General features: G+C 38.6%; 1 protein-coding gene and 1 long non-coding RNA gene across 6 annotated transcripts in view; one reads left to right on the forward strand and one right to left on the reverse strand.

Annotated features, from left to right (window-relative positions):
* The window catches only part of afap1l2 (actin filament associated protein 1-like 2), a 55,064-nt gene extending 35,516 nt beyond the window's left edge, over positions 1–19,548 (forward strand). For 2 of the 5 annotated variants that reach the window (XM_016661893.1, XM_016661894.1), the window contains exons 5-20: positions 5,402–5,531; positions 7,587–7,670; positions 8,054–8,265; positions 10,890–11,069; positions 11,161–11,247; positions 11,381–11,465; positions 11,578–11,682; positions 13,005–13,216; positions 15,064–15,209; positions 15,295–15,406; positions 15,512–15,757; positions 16,280–16,538; positions 18,244–18,417; positions 18,495–18,682; positions 18,767–18,994; positions 19,089–19,548. In XM_016661893.1, the coding sequence (XP_016517379.1) occupies positions 5,402–5,531; positions 7,587–7,670; positions 8,054–8,265; positions 10,890–11,069; positions 11,161–11,247; positions 11,381–11,465; positions 11,578–11,682; positions 13,005–13,216; positions 15,064–15,209; positions 15,295–15,406; positions 15,512–15,757; positions 16,280–16,538; positions 18,244–18,417; positions 18,495–18,682; positions 18,767–18,994; positions 19,089–19,115 (2,475 nt within the window). In that variant the 3' untranslated portion in view covers positions 19,116–19,548. The remainder of the gene's footprint in view (positions 1–5,401; positions 5,532–7,586; positions 7,671–8,053; positions 8,266–10,889; positions 11,070–11,160; positions 11,248–11,380; positions 11,466–11,577; positions 11,683–13,004; positions 13,217–15,063; positions 15,210–15,294; positions 15,407–15,511; positions 15,758–16,279; positions 16,539–18,243; positions 18,418–18,494; positions 18,683–18,766; positions 18,995–19,088) is intronic. The other 3 variants (XM_016661895.1, XM_007574267.2, XM_007574270.2) reach the window with 3 other exon arrangements.
* Positions 1,555–15,118, reverse strand: LOC107833232 (uncharacterized). The gene is made up of 2 exons (XR_001658951.1): positions 15,035–15,118; positions 1,555–3,355 (listed from the first exon to the last, which is right to left on the reverse strand). It is a non-coding gene; the product is annotated as an uncharacterized LOC107833232 (long non-coding RNA).
* Positions 19,549–20,209: the final 661 nt, after the last annotated feature.

The following is a 20,209-nucleotide window of genomic DNA, read 5'->3' on the forward strand; positions in this document are numbered from 1 at the left end:
ACTTGTAAGCATTTAGAGGGCGCCTCAGGTGTTTGTGGATTTCAGCTGTTCGCGGGCGAATAATGGGTAAATGTGTAAATACTTTATTAAAATTGAAAACATGTTATTGAAGGAGAAAATAAATGCAATCTTTAGATATTATTGAACACAATGTGTAATATAAGAAGGGCAAAATATATCAAATGAAAACATTTTGCAGTTTTTCTTTTTCTCTTTTGATTGTATTTGGCTCAAGTGCAACATCCACACCTGATTAAATTCAACTTCTGGGTGTTTGGTACAATAAAAGCCTTAAACATTCAGATAACTTTAGTTGCTCCTTTAAAGTTCCTCAACCGTCTTTTAATCAACTGACTGGTGCAAACATAATGTATGTTGCAACATCAGGACTGCCTCAGAAAATGCCTGTTTATGTCGTCATCTTCCAGTTTGTTAGTTGTTTGCATAATATAAGTTCCTATCATTTCATATGGAAGATTTTGCATAAGATTTTTTGATGTACACAGAGTACAGGGAAACAAATGACATAAATACAAAACCTTCAGCATGGCGCTTTGAAAGCAAACCCAGAAAAAATTTTTATGATTCGGCTTTCAGGTGACTTTTAGTAATTAACATTATTCCTAAATTTAGCTTCATGACAATTACACCAGGAGTTTTATTAAACTGAATGTGAATAATTATATTTACTTTATTAAATTAAGTCTTGATTTATTTTTTTTAATCTGTTTTAATTTAGGTAATAATGTTAATTATTTTAGGTTTTGTTTGTATCTCAATATCAATGTTATCTGACCCTTAAAGCGAATCAGCTGCCACACCAAATCGGTTGTATTTGAAAAAGTTTCAGGCTCCACCTTTAAAACTGATGAATAACCAAAATTGATCTTAACTCAGGATTTCATTCTGTCTCAAACAATAGATGTGACCTAAAGCTAACAGAAAACCAGAGCAGCATTGATGGCGACGGCTACATTTGCTGATGTTTGCATTCTGAACCATTAAAGGACCCTCTAACATAAAACTGCTGTTCTCCTCTTTTTGCTGCGATGAAAACACTTTTCGTCCCACGCCCGCCTTTGGTGGATCCTTTCCTGCGCGTTCTGGCATGCGGGCTATTAAGCCGAGTCGTCGTCACTGTGACTGCGTGCAGACCGTGACATGACGCCACGTATTATGACAGCTTGCTGCATCTGCTGTGCATTACTGGAAATGTGTGAGATGGTTGACCTGATATTGTGGGAACAGCTCACAAACAGGGACCTCTCTGATTAAAGGGAGTGACAGGAAGGGTCTCTGACAGCCCACATTAGAAATAATGATTTTTATGATTTTTATTCATAGAGACAAATATGGTTTGTTTTAAGTATGTGGCTCAATTTAAAAAATAAAAAATAAACTTTTTACAGATTGGTTATGCAGCAACCTCAACACTTTTTGCATCCCTGTTAAATATGTGTAAAAATGCATAAAACAAAACAAAATCACCAGTGTCACATTTATTAAAGCCTTCAACAATTCTTACTACATGAAAGTAATCAGAGTGTCCAGGCATTTTAAATTAGAAATCAGCAACTTTTATTTTCCTACAGTATGAAGATAATGTGATAAAGAGGCCCACTTCTCTTAGCCACAAGTTAAGTTGATCTCTCCACCACAACCCATGAGCAGGATGATAGGGCAGGGAAGGAAAAAAATCTCCAAACCTCAGGGTGAAGTCTCCATAACAACAATCCGACTTCATTACTCCAAACAAGCTTGTTGTTTGGGAGGCATCTGGACGAAACAGCCGTCTCTGTCGTAGCGTATAAACATGTGGAGTTTGCTGAACTCTCCTGGAGATTTTAACTAGAGCCTTGGTCTCTGGTCATATGAGACAAACTGAACGTTTCATTCAACAAAAACCAGGTGAGTTGGTCATGAAACGCAAGATGCATATGCAGAAATGAACCTTGTGTTCACCGTTAAGTCTTTTCCAAAGTAATTTTTTTTTGAAACACCTGGACATTTGAAATATAAACTCGGGTTTTCGGTAGAGTACTGATCAAAACCACGTGGCCAAATTCCACATGTGGAAGTGTTTTTCAATTAGTTTAAAGTGTCGCCAACAAGGGTGCTAATAAATGTGACAGTGGGGAGTGTGGCAAAAGCTTTATTTTTCTGTTAAATTGGGATTGTTCTTAGTATTTAATGTTTTCCCAAATTAAAAATTGGATTATTCTAAAATGTTCAGAATAACCATCCTGAGGAGAATCTATTTCAACCACCAGCGTTTCTGATCTGAACCAAATATTTCCAGTTTGTTCAAATCTGTTTGTTCATCAAAACTTCTCTGTGAGTTTTACAATAATTTGTAAGTTTTACAGGAACTCAAGCGAAAGTAAAAGAATGCAGGAAGTGTGTCCAGACATTAGTGGTGGGAGGAAAATAGTTTAGAAATGTCATTTAGGGTCGCTGAGAGTTCACCGTAAATCTCTATGAAAATACAAGCTGCCTGCATCAATGCTGGCTTTATTCCGCACAAACAGATTATCTGAAATGCTTTTAACCTCAAATCATCCCTGTAGACGTCTGTGTATTTGATTTCTATCTGGAAAATACCTTAATTTTTGATCATATCACATCATCATAAAGGAAAGAATAGATTCCACTTTTACTCGAAGGTTTCCACCATCCTTGTTTTCACATCTGCCAGACTAAACTTGTGTATCTCGGATCTTCTTGCCACTTCGGTTACCTCATCCCATGAAAGCCTGTGGACACAAGTCGATGGGATAGACCTTGTTTTCCTGCGGAGAGATGTAGGAGTTATTCCAGCACAGAGTGGGAGTGAGAAAGTGATCTTTGAAGAAATGACTAATCATGTTTTGAACGGAGAGATTGTTGCGCAAAGATAGGTTGATGCATACAAACATCTGTGTGCAATGTCGCAACACAATAAGCACTGTGCAGAAATTCAAGGAAGTATTTTTCATGCCTTTTGTGTATCTTTCTCTGATTGTATCTTTGCAAGGAATTCAACACTGCAGCAACATTTAAATGCTCTTGAATCACTAGTTATGTCAGAATTTGCTGCCTTAAACAAGTAAAGTAGTAAAGTGTGACTGAGCATTATTAAGACCAAGGAACACACCAGTTAGCAGCTCATAGCAACGCACAGGTGTTGACAGAACAACTTTTTCATCCATCCATCTTTTGTCTTCTGCTTAATCTGGTGTTGGGTCACAGGGGCAGCAGTAGAAAGGCCCAGACTTCCCTCTCTTGAGCCAGCTCCACTAGGGGAATCCCACAGTGTTCCCAGAGTGTCGTTCACTCCATAAATCTGGCCTTTACAGAAAGGTTGTGAGAAGAAAACCTTTAAGAGAAAGACAAAAGAAGTCATGATTCCAGGTTGCTACAATCCGTATAGGGGGAATAGCAAACATGTGGGAGAATGTGGTGTGGGAATGATTTTCTTCAGCAGGGTAGCTGGTGGGAAGATGGATGGAGCTAAGTGCATGGCAATCCTGGTGGGAAAACTTGTTAAAGGGTGCAAAAGAGTTGAGCCTGAGGCTGAAGATCAACATTTGATTATGCAGAACATTCAGCCACAGCAACAATCGAATGGTGCAGATTAAAACGCATACATGGATTAAAATGACCTAGTCAAAGTCTCAACTTAGTCCCAATAGATAACACTGGGTTACAAAAAAAAGTTTTTTGGAAATTGTCTGTTTTTTCAACTGAATTAGGACTATTTTGCACCGCTGAATCCAAAAATGACATAATTTTTTCTTAATCAGGTAAGGTTTTTATTCAGCAACACTTCATGTGAAGGGATCTGCATAAGACTGACATGACGCTGTCATAAATATGACATAACACCTGTTATGAACATGAAGGAGTCTTTAGTAATGTTTATCACTGTTGTCATGAGCTGTCATTCGGTGAATAATGACGCTTCTGATGCAAAGTTGCATTAAAAGAGCCATCTTTACATGAAGGTGCCAATATTTACCCAATTATGCAACGTTTGCACTTTTAATAGACTTTTAGTGCAACTTGTAAAGCAACTTTGCATTAAAAGTGTCCGTATTTAATGCAAATACTAATTTGATTTAGAGAATCTCAATCTGATGACTAAATTGACGACATTATCAGTTCATTTCCATTAAAATTTCTCATCCAAAGAAGGTTGTAGGAGAAAATAGTGTTTCCTAACAGAATGTATTAACTGAATGTCACAAACTTGGATTTATGTGAATTGAATAATAAACACTTTTAAGGTTAAGTACATGTAAATTAAACATTACGTCATCGTCTCTCCTGCTCGTCACTCATTGATCCCAGATCCTCAGGAAACCGATCCAGATGTGAGAACAAGTCATGCATTTTGATGCTCGTGTTGCAGGTCAGAAAGTTGACCTGATTGAATAAAACCAGTGTGATTTTTGGATTCAGCACATCAAAATTACCCTGAAACAGTTAAAAAAACAAAGAAAATCTGAAATTCTGACTATACTTTTGAATTGATGCCAACAGGTACTCTTCATTTCTGTCCAATATGACTGACAAATGGATAAAAATGTCTTTTTCTAGATGTACACAGCTGGTAAAGATCTCACCTAGAAAGACTTGCTAATCCTACGGAGCATCGACTCAGACTGGCTGAACACACTTTTCAGATTTTTATTTGTGAGAAACTTGGCAGACAAGTATAATTTATCTTGCACTTCACAATTATGTGCTTGTTTCTATTGGTCAAAATATAAAAATATTTGTGGTGTGAGTGCTTTTGTAAGCCGTTGTATAGTCTAAAAATCACAGCTTGTTCAGATTCGTCCATTAGGATGAATTCTTCAGGATTTTCCAAGCCATTATTCCTTGGAAAGGCAGAATAAGATAGATTCTTGTGATAACAGATGTCTGTGAAATGTGTTTTGGACCATGTAGCTAATTTACTGTCTTTGGTTGAGTGCTTGGCATGGGGCAGACAGACGGTCTGCCACACAGGAGTTGACAAGAGAGACAGAAGTGAAGCCAGACTGCTGATTGATTTCAGGAAAACCCGCTGGGTGCACACACACGCGCACGCCCACACACACACGTCACACTTCCTTCTCCTATGTCTATGCTCTCACACACTCTCCCCTGAAGGCAGAGTTTTGCTCTCTAGTGCACTGGGTCAGACAAGGATTGGTTACACGAGGAATTCCCTACTTACTCCTAGCTGGATTAGCGATACGTTCAGGCTGCAGGAATAAAACATGACTAATAATAAATGCGTGAATGTGTGCGATTTTTTGTTTTGTTTTTGTTTTTTTACATGTATTCACCATCCACACATAGTTCAGATGTACTGATGACAGATTAAATGGATAAACTTTTACAAACTATTTCAACTAACTGAATTTTTCAACAGATTTCTCTTGTTTGTCAGGGCGTAGTGGGTCGGGAACCGTTCCCCTTGCCTCCAATTCCAGCCCCAGCCTGTATAGATCCTTCAGAGAGTTACTATGAGGAGGCGCAACCCTATGAGGAAACGACCAACGGTAAGGTCCTTTGCAAAATATTTCAAGATTTCTTTACACTTTCCGCAAAACCACCAAGAGTTGCACTTTTTAGCATTTAGTGACATCTAGTGGCAAATTAGTATAATGCAACCAAATAAAAAACGACAATTGGATCATTTTAAATGTTATGTGAAGCTGCATTTGATTCTACTTCAAAGAAGAGTCTTTTTATTAAAGATTTATCTTATGTAAGCAATTATCGCATAATATTTCAGAAAATAACAATAAAATTGTTTTATACGTGGAAGACTCTATACTCATAAAAATGTTACCGGTTACCGTATGTGCAAATAATGCATTTGTAAAAACTGTATATTTATGTTGGCAATAGATTTCTACCTAATAGTACACACATCTACTTCTTTACCGAGCTGAACATCATATTTATTGTGTTTGTACGAAAACAAAACAAATAGATAAAGCAAATAATGCAGAAAAACACCAACAACTCAAATATAGTTGAGCTACATGTTATGTAAAACTTGTGAGGAAGTTTGGTTTGATGTAACAACAGAAATGAGCTGAAATAAACGTCTTAAATATTAGAAACTTCTTGTTCTATTCAACCCTAAATCCAAACTAATCCAAGCTGCATTTTGGAAAAACTTGAGTTTATTAATTGTTGCTACACTGGTGTCCTTAACAAATTATGCTTTCAAACACTCTAGTTACACGTGTACCAGCAGAGGTTGGAGCTGAGTTAATTATTCATGAATGCAGATAAACTGTTCATTAATACAGCTATCACTTTGTTTTATAGACTCAGCTGCCATCTTGGGATTTTCAGCTCTGGTTTAGTGAGGAAGTAATTGCTTTTAAATAAATCACTGATTGTTGACACCCCGGGCGATAATACTTTACAATTCCTTTAGCCAAAAGGGCAGCACTTGGTTTTCTGTAACATTGGGATCTTTGACCACCAAAGGAGTCTTGTTCTCCTTTTCAGCTCATCATTTTCTACAGTGTTTGGTTCTGGAGTTTGAGACAGTCATGAAAAAAAATTGCTTTTCTGTCATTGCAACAATTTCTGTGTTAATTTGACTAATGTTCCAGCTGAAATACCCAAAGATAACCCTATTGTTGGTTTTCTTGTACACACCATCAGTTATTTACCTAAAATCTCCTGGTGTTTCTTTTGTTTTGCACCAGAACCACCTCCAGTGGTTACGCTATAAAAACTCAATTTTAGCCACGTCTGACCGAAGTCCCAATTAAAATCCCAGGAAGAGGAAAGAAACTCCACTGGTTTGGATTTGTTATGGTGGGGTAGAAAAGGCTTTTTCCTGGCATTCCCACAAACAACTGGTTTGCACATAGCATCTTTTGGTTTGGTCGGCAGAGTTGACGACCTTGAGCTGCCATTCTTGGTTGCAGTCCTCTAACACTGGAGATTTTTACCTCTCTTACCATCCTGGTCTCTGTGCATATTTTCCAACATTTTACTTGTTTTTAAATTTTCCTAAATTACTGTTCAACTTTTTTTCAAGGATATTTCTTTTAGAGGATTTGTTAGGGGTACCAATCAATGGGAGGATGTTGCCTTTTCTGTGAACACTGTAAAAACAGAAAATCTTACCAAGCAATTTGGGTCTAATATCTTAGTACACTTGAAATTAGATAAAACTAACTTACAAATAACTTTTCAGCAAAAAAATATGAGCTTTTTGTAAGTTAATAATCCCTTAAAATTGCAGAAAAAGTACTTGTTCCAGATTATTTGGCAGATTATTTTTCACATAAGTGAAATAATCTGCAATACTAGGGTATTACTAACTTAAAACAAGCTCTTACATCTTGCTGAAAAGTTGCTTGTAAGTTAGTTTTGTCTTATTTTAAGTGCAGTTAGACATTTGCACTAGAAACTAGACCAAAAAAATTAAACCTACGATAATAATGGGGTAGGTTTATTAAATCTACTTCATTGTTGTTAGATCAGTATTTTTTTATAAATGTATTTAATTTTATTTTATCTTTTTATTAAAGAAAACATCCCATATTTCCTGTCTTCTTATGGGTTTTTTTGATACTGTGCAGATCTGGCGCGGTCTGGCCTCCTCTCTGAGCCCTGGACGAGAGTGCTCAGCTCAGACTGTGTGGTTTATGCCGTTATCACCGGGGGTAGATGAGACTCCTGTGTCTCTGTGGCATGTCTGTACTTGTTTTTATTTTGCCTCTACCAAAACACGCATGGGGAAACCAGCATGGTCGGAGCGTGGCATGTTAGGGAGCTGCCGCCATTAATCAGACTTATCAGTTTCCTGAATGTGTCCTTTTCACTTGTCCTCATTTTCCTGCCAATCATCCATCTGTTGTTTAAAATTCATCCGTCTGCTTAAGTTTTGTGAGGAAATGCTTCACTCAAGAGGATCAGGAGATCGGACATTAAGCTCATTAACTCCTCCAAAACCATCCACCCCTTTCAGCTTGCTTTAAACAATCCTTTAAGCGACGCTCCTTCCAAAGTTTTAACTGTTGCCTCTGCGGGTTTTTTTTCCTCTTAGACGACGGAGACGCCGTCAGCAGCTCGTACGAGTCGTACGACGAAGAGGAGGTGACCAGAGAGAAGTCACCGTCAGCTCAGCACCAGTGGCCGTCAGCCGAGGCGTCTATAGAGCTGATGAAGGATGCTCGAATCTGCGCCTTCCTGTGGAGGAAGAAGTGGCTTGGCCAGTGGGCCAAGCAGCTCTGTGTCATCAAAGACCATCGTCTTCTGGTGGGTTGCACGCTCAGTTAAAGACCAGCAGATGTTCTGTGTAGAACATCAGCTGTAGTGTGTTTCCCCTCTGTAATTAGAGGAATTTTAGATCAAACTAATGTGTAAGTTCAGCCTGAAAACCTAAATTACAAAATGTAATTTATTTTTCTGCTTGTATTGAAATATCGAGATGATTTCTGTAAACAGTCATTATTTTGGGCAGAGGTTTGTCATTGACTTCAAGAGATTTCTCTGTATCCTTCTGTTATTGCTGGTCAGTGTGCATTTCTTTCTGACAAGGTATTCTCACTATTTAACCTTTGTAATGACTTATTATCTTGGTATGCAATGTGTAAACTAAGGTAAGTTTGCTATTATGCATAGAAAACAGTTAACGAAAGCATGCCCAATTAATTTCTGAATAGTTTTAAGGTGTACTTTAATTATTTAAAGTGGAAAACATAGACAAGTTCTATTAACTTTACTTCGGTTCTCATAACCATCTTTCAGAGAAGAAATGACCACAATTTTCAAGAGATTCCTGTTTATTAAAATGTTCATTAAATAGTAGATTATTAAACTTTTAGGTCAGTCTTTGACTATATCTGTTTATCAGATTAAACATATTTAAAATGGTTGCAAGATGAATGTTTCTTCTCTTTAAAAATAACTTGTTGGCACAGCTTAGGTTTGGATATGTGCTCCTGAAGTAAAGACCTTTTGAACAGTCACCTTAAGACAGACAAAACTAAATTAGAAAAGTTTGACCGTTACTCACAGTGAACCAAACTGCATATCAGGCCAAAGAGCACAAACCACTGTAATGTGGTAGAGGAAGTGTGTTGATCTGGGCTTTTTTTGCTGCTGTCAGATTTTTATTCCATCCAGTCAGGGTTGGCGATGGACTAAACTTTTTACCCAAATGTTTCAGAGAGGTGTGTGACCATCTGACAGCAGAAAATTAGTCAAGACACCCGCTACTCTGTCAACTAATAACATCCCATTGAGTTTATATTTAAGTCACACATCAATGCCTAAATAAGTGACCCAAAAAAGCCACATTTTAAATTTGTTTGTCCTCATTTGGCAGAAATGCTTTAGCAATTAGGGCTGTTGTAAACGAATATTTTAGTAATCGAGTAATCTATCGATTATTCTTACGATTAATCGAGTAATCGGATAAAAAGATTTTGATAAAATAAAATATTGGTAAATCTAACACAGCAGCAGTGTTACTATCTGATATCAACATCAGTCCAATGTTTCATATTTGACCATCCCTAACAATAACTTTTGTGTAGTTTAGAAAATTAACCTGTTGCAATAATAGCTCACTTTCTAAGTGAACCTGAAGAAAAGTTATACAAAAATATTAAATTATATTCAATTTAACAAAAAAAGAGTTTGAGGGACATGAATGTGTTAGAAATAATCTAAATGTCTATTTATTCTTAGAGGCAAGCAGGTCAGCAGCCGCAAGAATCTGCGAATATCATTTTAAAAGTTTTAGTTTTCCATTCAGAGCTTCTTTTTCTGAATGGAAAAAGAATTCAGAAAAAGAAATCACATATTTGTGATTTGTGCTCACAAATCACAAATATGCTTAGAAAAAATGTCTATACTCCAGCTTTTAGTTTATGTATTCCTTTTCAGTCAGTTTAATAAATGAACTCTCACCTTCACCAGCTACGTACCGCCACGATACGCTTCACCACCCATTTGTTGCAACCGGGATGGTGGTAAATTTATTTTTCCGGTGTGCCATTCTGAACCGACCACCAGGTTGCCGTACTCCAGGCAGCACGCCAGTCTTTTTAAGGATGCTTATTGGTCCCCCAAAAACAATTTTAAAAAACCAGACATTATTATAAATCAATAAAATTCTCCCAGACCAAACTTTAAAATGTTACTTTATGCTGCTAACGCTTAGCTTTTGTCAACAATTCGTATGCGGAAGTGAGAGCGCTGCGCAACGCAAATAATGACCCGGCCGCAACACGGTGCGCTAAATAATAAAACGTAATTTAACAAAGCTTCGATTCGTTTCCTCGAATCATTCGAGGAATCGTTACAGCCCTTTGTCGAGTTCTTGAAAAGAGAAAGTATTTTCTTTTTAAAAAGAACAAATTTGAGGGCTTAGGTTCACCAAAGTTTTCTCAACAAAATAAAAACCACAGGACCTTTTGGATAACACCTTCAGGACAGACGAGACCAAAGCAGGGCTGCTTGACCACAGTGCACATCATGTTTGGTGAAAACCAAGCTGCATGCGGCATCAAAGACCACATGCTAATTGTAAAGCACAACGGTGAATGGATGAGGATTTTTTTTTTGCAGCTACAAACCTTGACAGATTTCCTGTTGGTGTTTACTGTGAACTCCAGGTGTTTTAACCAAATGTCAGCCCAGCTGACAAACGATTTGGATATCAATAACTGACAGTTGTACCGTGTGCTGCAGTGTTTTTCTCAAAGTCCAAACCCACAACGTGACTGAAACGTAATGAAAGATCCTTGAGAAAGTTGAGTGCAGACAAATGCCCACAAACCTCAATAAATTACTGCTACGCTGTAAAACTGGAGAACATGCTGTCAGCACGCACCGTAGAGATGAAGTCACCCTGGTTTCTTTATTTTTCTTAGTGCTACAAAAGCTCCAAGGACCAGACACCACTGCTGGACGTTAGCCTGTTGGGCTGCAGTGTGATATACAAAGAAAAACAGCCAAAGAAAAAAGAGCACAAGCTGAAGATCATCCCAGTAGGAGGCGAGGCCATTGTGTTAGGCCTGCAGAGCAAAGAACAAACTGAGCAGTGGCTTAAGGTGATCAATTTTCTGTGTTTCTCTGCAATAATTTCAATTATTTTAAGGTTAAAGTGTGGGAAAAAACACATGGATGTGTTTTCCATGTTAGGTTATTCAGGAGATAAGTCCCAAGCCAGCTGAAAACTGTGATCCTCAACATTCTGCATCAGACTCCCCACGGCTTATTTGCACTAAGGTATGCTTGTTCTAATATTTTCTTTATATGTACTAGACCTCTGGAGTTCTAGATAAACCAGTGGGATCAAAAATCATTTATTTTTTGAAAAATTCGCTTTTGAAATTAATAAATTGTTCATACAAACACACAGGGAGATCTGAATGAGAGACACTCGCTGGCTTCAGAGAGTGGCAGCAGCACAGACAGCCACACAGACACCACAGAAAACAAAGATGGTGAGTGGATTTTATTTTGGTAGTCAAACACATCCAACATTGGTTCAGGAAGCCATTTCTTGTATTTTCACATAAAAAAAATACCTTTTTTTCCCCCTCTTTGTCGCTATAGTGAAGAAAAAATATGGCCCAGGTTTAATGTTCAGCAATCTGATGAACATTGGGAAGAAAAAACCATCTTCGCTGGAGAGCCCCGAGAAAAGCGTCGACACCTCAGGTAACCACAGATCTACTTCACTCTGTTCCATTCATGCCTCCTAAAGTCATTCCAATTTGATGACTGCATTGGTGTTTTACTGACAAAAGTATTCTGCTTTATGCTCAACTGATGTTTTTTATAAGCAGTACTTTTTTTTGCAAAATTACAAATAGGCTGCTTTCACACTACACCCTGAAATGAGCCAATTCCAATTTTTTTGTCAAATCGTATTTTTTATTTTTATTTTTTGGCGTGATTGTTCATACTTCCAAATATAAGACTTGTATGTGATCTCCAGTGTGAACTGCAAAGGACCTGAAAGTGTCCCGCATGCGCAGTAGAGGGCGCACTAACGTCACGTAGAGAGCGTGCTCAGTGTTTGCGGAAGTAAACATGGATGCCAACAGTGGAGCATATTTTATGATTTTAAAGTTGTTGTCTGACCGGATCCAGCATATTAACAACTTAATCCTCATTATAGTCCGCCATGATTGTTGTTTTTCTTCCCGCTTGCCGCGTTTCAGGACGCAGAATGGTGACGTTTGTCGAGTATCAATGACGTTACGTTGGATGAATGCGACCTGGCCGTTCGGACTTGGGTCACATTTGAAAATATCAGATACGTATCGAATATCCAAGTGGATATTCGAAAAATATCCGACCTGAGTTGTTCAGACTGTCGCATTACGGGAAGAGAAATTGGAATTGCGTCACTTCAGCCAGCGGCGTAAACGTAGCCATTGACAAAACTGCTGCTTATATAAACCAAGACAGTGAAGAAAATGTATCTTAGGGATGTTCTTTGCTAATAAGGCATTTGAATTTAAGCATATTGAGGTATATTTAGAGTTTCAACTATTAGAATATGCAATTAGAAGTGTTTTTAGAGGAAGTCTCAAATATTTGTGGATTTTGGCTACCTGCAAGCGGCATGTTTGTTAATCACTATTGAATATTGTTCTCAGTTCTCATGTAACATAAAAGCAACATTGTTTTAACATTTTTTCTTCTAAAAATAAATCATCCACAGTCTTCATGAAAAGGTCGGCAGCAGGGGCAAGATGTTCGGGGCCACAATGCTAGGCTAATGCTAACAAGTTTTGATATGACTCCTTGATTATTCTACTTGTAACATCATAAACTGTGATTCTGGTTAAATGCAAAACATAAGAAATTGTGTACCTGTTTCACGAATTTAGTGGTTTGCTTGAACGTCATAAAATGTAAATGGACAATGTTTCAGCTGCTTTCCTCCACAGTGACAGTCATTTCCTGAGCTTTTAATATTTTCAGCTCTAAACAGATGCCTCCTGATGAAGGTTTCGTTTCTTTTTTTAAAGGTTACCTGAACGTTCTGGTGAACAGCCAGTGGCGGACCTGCTGGTGTCTCATAAAAAACGGACAGCTGTGGTTTTACCAAGACAAGGGGAAGAACAAAGTGAGCCAGCCAGCGGTGACCCTGGAGGGCTGCAGCGTTTTGCCCGACCCCATCCCCGAGCACCTCTACTCTTTCAGAATCGACTTGGACGGCACACAGATTGCGACATTAGAGGTAGATAAACGCTGCATTTCTCTCAAACAGGAGATTAAATAAACGCTTAAGACTTTGCACACTTTCTGTTACTTTTAACCTGACCACAGCACAGCGGTATTTCGCTGCATATGCTGATTTAGCAAACGTTATTGTAAATAGATCCTGACACCTGATCGGATGTGGTACGTTTCCTGTCCATGGCTCATTTTCTCATAAGAGCTGGCTGATTTAATGCTGATCTGACAAACAAGCAAAGTCTAAAACAATCCCTAACACCGACTTATTTTAAAAATACACATTCTGCCTGCATCTGACTTGGGGTATATGAGATATGCATTCACACAAGGGTGGTCCCGTGTGTGTGTGTGCGGGTGTATGTGTGTGTGTGTGTGTGTATGGATGGATGGATGTGAAGGGTGTGGTTGTGCTGGGATTTCGGAGACTAAAGCTACACCCTCTTTCATTAGTCCTTCAGTACCACCCAGCTGCAGTGTGTATTTTGTCATAGGCTTAGGAATTTATTATTTAGTCCTGAGGCCTCCTCCTTTTTTATTTTTCCAAACTAATCATTGGTTCAGAGAAACTGTATGTAGAGACTCAGAGGGGTTTTATACTTATGGTCTCATATAGTTCATGCACAAGGATCACTAAAGGTTAAACGGTTGTTTATATGTGTCTGGTCGAAATCTGCTACAGCATTATTAAAGCATGAAAACTTCAACCTATTTGGGGAGATTTTATGATGTCTACCAAACTGTAAGGAAGCTTTTAAAAGTATGACATGCAGTTCAGTTCAGCCTACTATAAATCTGAGAGCCACCGTTCACTGCGAGTAGAGGCTACATTTACCTATTCTTCTTGGTAAAATGGCTGAACCTCAGTGATTTTCAAATAGGTTTGTGCTTTGATGTAGATTGTCCTCATGTTGCTCTGTCTGAATCTGTATGTTTAGGGTCATCCTGTTGGAAGTTGAACCTCTGCCTTAATTTTAAGTCTTTTTTTTAACAAGTTTTTATCCTAGATTTCCATGTATTTAGTTTAATTCATTTAAAACTTGCTGAAGAAACCACAATGCTGCCACCTCCACATTTCATCGTGGTTATAGTGTGTTCAGGATGATGTGCAGTGTTGGTTTTCTGCTGCACATTTCCTTGCTCAAAGAAAAAAATGTTCAGTTTTGCTATATTCTGACAGAGCGCCGAGTCCTCTGCATTGGCGTGGGGCAAACTTTAAATGATAAATCATACAGTTTTCTTTCAAAAATGGCTTTCTTCTTGCCAATTGAGTCCAGTTCGGTGGAGTGCACAACCTGTAGACGTCTTCTTGATCGATTCTGCCACGTGAGCTGTGGATGTCTGCATCTCCTTCAGAGACGCCACATCAATGTTGAAATATTGCTGAGGACAAAACCCTGCTTTAGATTTCTCCACATCGTTGCCACAGTCCTTTTTGTTCACCGATGTTCATTGAAAAACATGCAGATTAACTGGATTTATTCAAGAATTTCTTAATTTTATTTAGTGTTATCACATTGTAGGGGCACGAATGAAAGCAGATGCAAATTTTTTGCATTTTTATTTGTGCTCAACTTTGTGTTGGTTTGCCACATAATAAAATTCGACAAGCTACATTGAAGTTTGAAGCTGTAATGTTACAAAACTTGAAAAACTCGAGGGGTGTGAATAGTATTGCAACATGTTGTGAGTAGCAAACTGTTCACATCTTAAATACTGTTGTAGCAATCGTTTGATTAATCCAAAGCGATGGATGGCATGTAACCATGTGGCTTTAGACCCAGGATGTTGCAAGTGCTTGTTTTGCATTGAGCGCACATACCTTCTTCCCTCCTCCCGTTCTTCTCCCAGGCGAAAACTTCAGCAGATATGGGTCACTGGTTGGGCCTCCTACTGTCACAGACGGGAACCAAAACGGACCCGGAGGACCTGACGTACGACTACGTTGACTCCGAAAGGGTCTGCACCATCGTCACCGCCGCAAAGACTTCCTTCCAGTAAGTTATTCACCCGAGGAGTCGCAGCTCTCCACTGCCATGGAACATCTGGCTGAGACTTTTGTTTGCCTGTGTTTCTCTCCAGCTTGATGCAAAGGAGATATTCAGAGTCAAATACGTACATAGACGCCCTCCCTTCTATTCCTCAAAACTCGGATGAGATTTACGATGACGTGGCATCAATAGCTGATCCCGAGGTAGGCTCGAATAATCTCCGATGGGTTGCGTTATTTTCGGTTTCACTTTGACAACAATCATCCGGCTGCTTTCCATCACTAACATCCTACTCCCATATCGCGCAGGATGCTGAGGAGGATACCCAGCCGAGCTGTGAGGAAAAAAACAATCCCCAGGATCACAATGCAACACAGCCAGACAATGCCACAGAGCAAGACAGCAACAACAGAATTTACCTGGACCTGGTCCCGATGCGCTCCTTCCTCCACACGGCCTGCGGAGCCAAAGCTTCTCCGCCTCTCAAGGAACCTCCTAGAGTTTGTCCAATCCCTGGAGAGGGCCAGAAGGATTCCTCTTGCCAAGTTAAAGAGGTAGATAATCTAAGATTTGTCCCAGCCCTCATCCGCCGAAAGTCTAAACATCCCAAACAATAGATGTGAATTGGGAGTACACATAAAATCCACAAAAACAAGGTCTGAAAGCTTTTCAGGTGAGAAGAAGAAAAGAAAATCTTTATCCTGGCATACTGATACTCCAGTTTGGAAAGTTTAAAGTAGAAAGGAGTAAAAATGATTGTGCAGGGAGCTAGCTAGAGCTAGTTTCTAGAAATAACCAGTACAAAGTCTACCATTGAGGAAAAATGTTAAATAAATTAAATCTTTAACACGGCATTCAGAGCTTTATATGTTGAAGATTTTTATTTTTTTATTGTGAAAGTAAAAAAGATGCAAAGCAAAGAAATGAAGACTTTCAGGCCTTAAGGTGGGATTGTAGTATAAATACCTGGATAAGTTTTATCGGAAAATCAATGGAGATTTATCCCATGCTTCAGCTTTTTTATGAGCTTCTTTCTGTACACTTAGATTAAATCAATCCATGCCTTTAATCTCCAGGTCACTTCAACGAACCGCACCGAGCCAGAGTCCAGCCCTGTGTTAAATGGGCCAAATTCAGCGTCTTCCCCCAGCAAAGCAGAACAGCAGCGATCGCGGAGTCCCTCACAACCTCAGCCTGTCAAGACTCAAAGCCAGGAGACGTCAAAGAGGAGCAGCCTGGGCGTCCCACAAGCCTTCAGTTTGCCTGGAGCACAAAAGAGTCCAGCTGGGTTCCCTCACAGCCCACAACCAGCACGGCCAAAGGCTTACACCATAGGTAAGGTCCAACAACGACATCAAGATTTAGAGGCGGTACTGAGGTGGAAATGGTCGCCTTGTGTTCCTGAGTGATGTGGAACGGCGCCATCTGGTGGAAAGACTCACCCATTACAGCTTCAGGCGTTACAATCCGAACCCCTTCAGTCATTACTTTTCAGAGTTTTTTTATTCTTTTGTTTTAAAATAGAACTAAAAGCTGATTCATAATGTGCAGTTTTTCACTATATTCAACATAAAAATGACTGGAAAGTGCAAAATGCAAAGAATATTTCTGGCATTATTCAAGATCTGCAGATTTTGCCCAATCCCTCCCTTTCCAACCTTATTTAGGAAAATATTTAAAAAGTAAAGGTTTTAATGAACTGCCAGATAAAATAAAAACTAGCCAAAAGTGTTGCTATTTGTTTAGTTTGTATAATTCTCTCATTGTACCACATTTGGCATATTGTTTGGACATTTACGTCCAAAACAGATTTACAGCCGTTGTACATAATACAAGAAAATCTATTTGAATACTACATGAAGTGGGATATTGAGAACATACAACCGGTTATTTTTTTTAAATTCTGGGACCCTGTAAAAATGTAAAACCGCACAACTCGTTTACAGTAAGAAACATCAACTTCCACATAATATAAACAGTTTGCAAAAATGTTTTGTGACACAGACGGGCGTTATGATTTAATAAACAATGTATAAGAAGAACCAAAAATAGTTTTTATCAGTGTGTGGGATAGATTTATGGAATGGATTAAATGAGTTCAAAAAGGTGCAAACATAAACCAGTTTTAAAAAACTGTTTAATATTGTTTAAAGTGGCTGCCCCAAGGACCAAAAATTATATTAAAAATGTATAAATAATTGTACATTTAAGAAAGTGTCATACAATGTGGAAATAATTCAAGTTTATCTGGTGTTTGGATATTTAAATGTTTGTAAGTTAATGAGTATGAGATGGTCAGGAAATCATAAGATCTTCTACCTGCTCCTTTTCAGACAGATACTGTAAAGTTGCATGTCAATTAGACATGATAGTTTGTTTTAATTTTTTTTTTTTACTTTTTATCTGCTCGAAATTAATAAATGAATAAAAATGTACCTAATTTTTTGTTGTAGAGGTAATTTTATCAATGTGCGGGGAAAATGCGTTATTATGACTAGGCCTGTCATAATAATCAATAAGTCAATTAATAGCATGATAAATTATAAGAAACTCAATCATTTCCATTGGCAGGATTTATCGTCTATCTGGATGATAAAAGTCTTCAGTTTGGTGCTTTGGTCTCAACTCGCCATTGATTTGAAGAATGATTTTGTTAACCGAGACTTCAAAACTCATTTCATTTGTTGTTTTATTTACTGATTTTGGATATTTAAAATGTCTTCCAGTTCATTAGAATCTAAAGTTTACTAATCGTTTAGAATGTGTTCTTGCATTATCATTATGCTCTTACCATCATATTACTTAAAATGGTCTCAAAACAACAATATTATCGATTATCACAATAACTTCTGGAAAAATCTATCGTCCAGAAAATTTGTTTTTGTGACCACATAGAGTAAAACCTGTTTGAAAACCACTTGGAATGATCCACCTGCCAAACAAATCCCGAAAGCAGCTTGAAAAATGTCCACCAACTACAAGGATTCTCTTTTCTTTTTAGCTGTGATATTGCCAACAAATACCGACGTTTTATTCTCAGGGAGTTCCAGTGCCGTTGAGGTCAAACTGGGCAAGAACCGCACCGAGGCGGACCTGCTGCGCTACATAGACGAGCGCGATCGGCTGGAGAAGGAGAGGGAGGAGGTGAGGAGCAGCCTGGCCAACCTGAAGAAGGAGAAGAGGGAAACAAAGGAGGAGCTGAGCGCTTGCCAGGGTACAGCTCAGTGCTTTTGTCACTCGTCTTCTGTTGTGAGGTTTTCCGTTTGACAGCCAGCCGTTTGGTGTGTTCAGATCCTAAGCAGCAAGCTCAGCTGGAGGCCTGTCTGAAGCAGAAGGAGGAGGCGTGTCGGGAGGCGGAGCGCCGCAGGGTGGAGGTGGAGCTCCGCCTGGTAGAAGTGAAGGAAAGTCTGAAGAAGGTGGAATCGGGGCCTTTCACACTGGGAACCACGCTGGACAGCAGCCTCCAGGACTCCCCGGCGGTGAGCTTCGCCCGCTCCAAACACCCAGAGCTCATCAGTTTGGTGCATGAACTCAACACTTTCTCCGTCGTTTTTGTCTTTTAGACTAAAGCTGCAACTCTGCCTCATCCACAGACGTCATCGTTATCAATATCAACACAAGCAGCTTCACTGTTACCATCATCATCATCGCCTTCGTCATCTTCCCCAGCACCTTCCCAGCCCTCCAACAACAGTGCGAGTGCAGACTGTCCTGTAAACGCTGCCTCGGCTCTTAAAAACAGGCCCACTTCCATCATCGCCACAAAAGGAAACGTCCTGCAGAAAGCCAAGGTGAGGCTGGACTGCAACACATGCTGAGGCTACAGCTTTAATTATTAAGTCACTATTTTTGTGTTAAAGCTGCTGTTGCTTTTTCTTTTTATAGGAATGGGAGAAAAAATCCACCACTTAGGTGGAAACTTGTTGAATCTGCACAGATATTACAACCATGTGGAGTAAAAACCCCCGCATTTCTTCCCAAGACTTTAAATAGGCCAGGAGACCGAAGCACAAGCCGAAATCTTCTTGAACGCCACTGGATTCCCTTAATAACATTACTTTTCTCATTTGTTTTCAAAGGAGCACATTTAAGTGACTCCATTAAGGCTGGCGTTGCAGAAACGAGAATGCAGCACATTTTAAAACCACTAAATTTTTTAAACAGAGAAAAAAAAAATCCCTTTACTAAATTGTCTATTGTGTAAAATTTAGATTGTAGCTTGGTTCATGTATGGTGGTAGCCAAGATGTAAATAGATGTACACCATTTATTCAGCCTTTTGGCTTGTATTGCTAGCTAAAACTGCACTTTTTATTCAAATAAAAAAAATGTCATGAAAAAAACCCATACTGCTTGTTTTTAATGTTTTCAATCTTGTTTGACAAAAACTAGACACAGTTTGTCTCAGTTACTGTTTCATTTTATTTTTTCAAAAGCTCTTTGTTTTTTTAAATAATGTTCTCATTTGCTGTAAAGCAGCAATATTTAAACGTTGCAAAGCTTATATACGTTTTCCATTTTAGAGGAAAACACCGTTGTCTTTAAATATGTTTTAGCCAAAGATCGTCAAGTGGCATAGTTTTAGCTTCACCTGGGTCAAATTCACTGAAGAAATGCCACATTTCAGACAATAAAATGTTTATCTTCTTTGTAAAAAATGTACTTAAATTATTTGTCTAGTTGCATCTTCTAGTATTATATAAAAAAGGCGTAAGCGGTTAAATAAAACTTTGTATAATGTTAATTTTTTTGTTCGACTGTCAGAATAATCAATTACTAAACTAATTGTTGGGCAAAACAGACAGAAATGAGGGTTACAAACTCGTGCATCACATTTTACTGTGACCTGAACCCTGCTGACATTTTGTGGACCGTCATTATAAGTCAGGTCTGTGCCAGAAAGCCAACCATATTTATATGTTTAACAGTCATAAAAGAAGTGGTTATTTATATTTATCCAGCCATAATTATGTTGCGTAAAGTTGGGATGACGGTCCGTCATGACTG

Source organism: Poecilia formosa, unplaced genomic scaffold (genome assembly GCF_000485575.1).
Source record: "Poecilia formosa unplaced genomic scaffold, Poecilia_formosa-5.1.2 Scaffold348, whole genome shotgun sequence".
NCBI lineage: Eukaryota > Metazoa > Chordata > Actinopteri > Cyprinodontiformes > Poeciliidae > Poecilia > Poecilia formosa.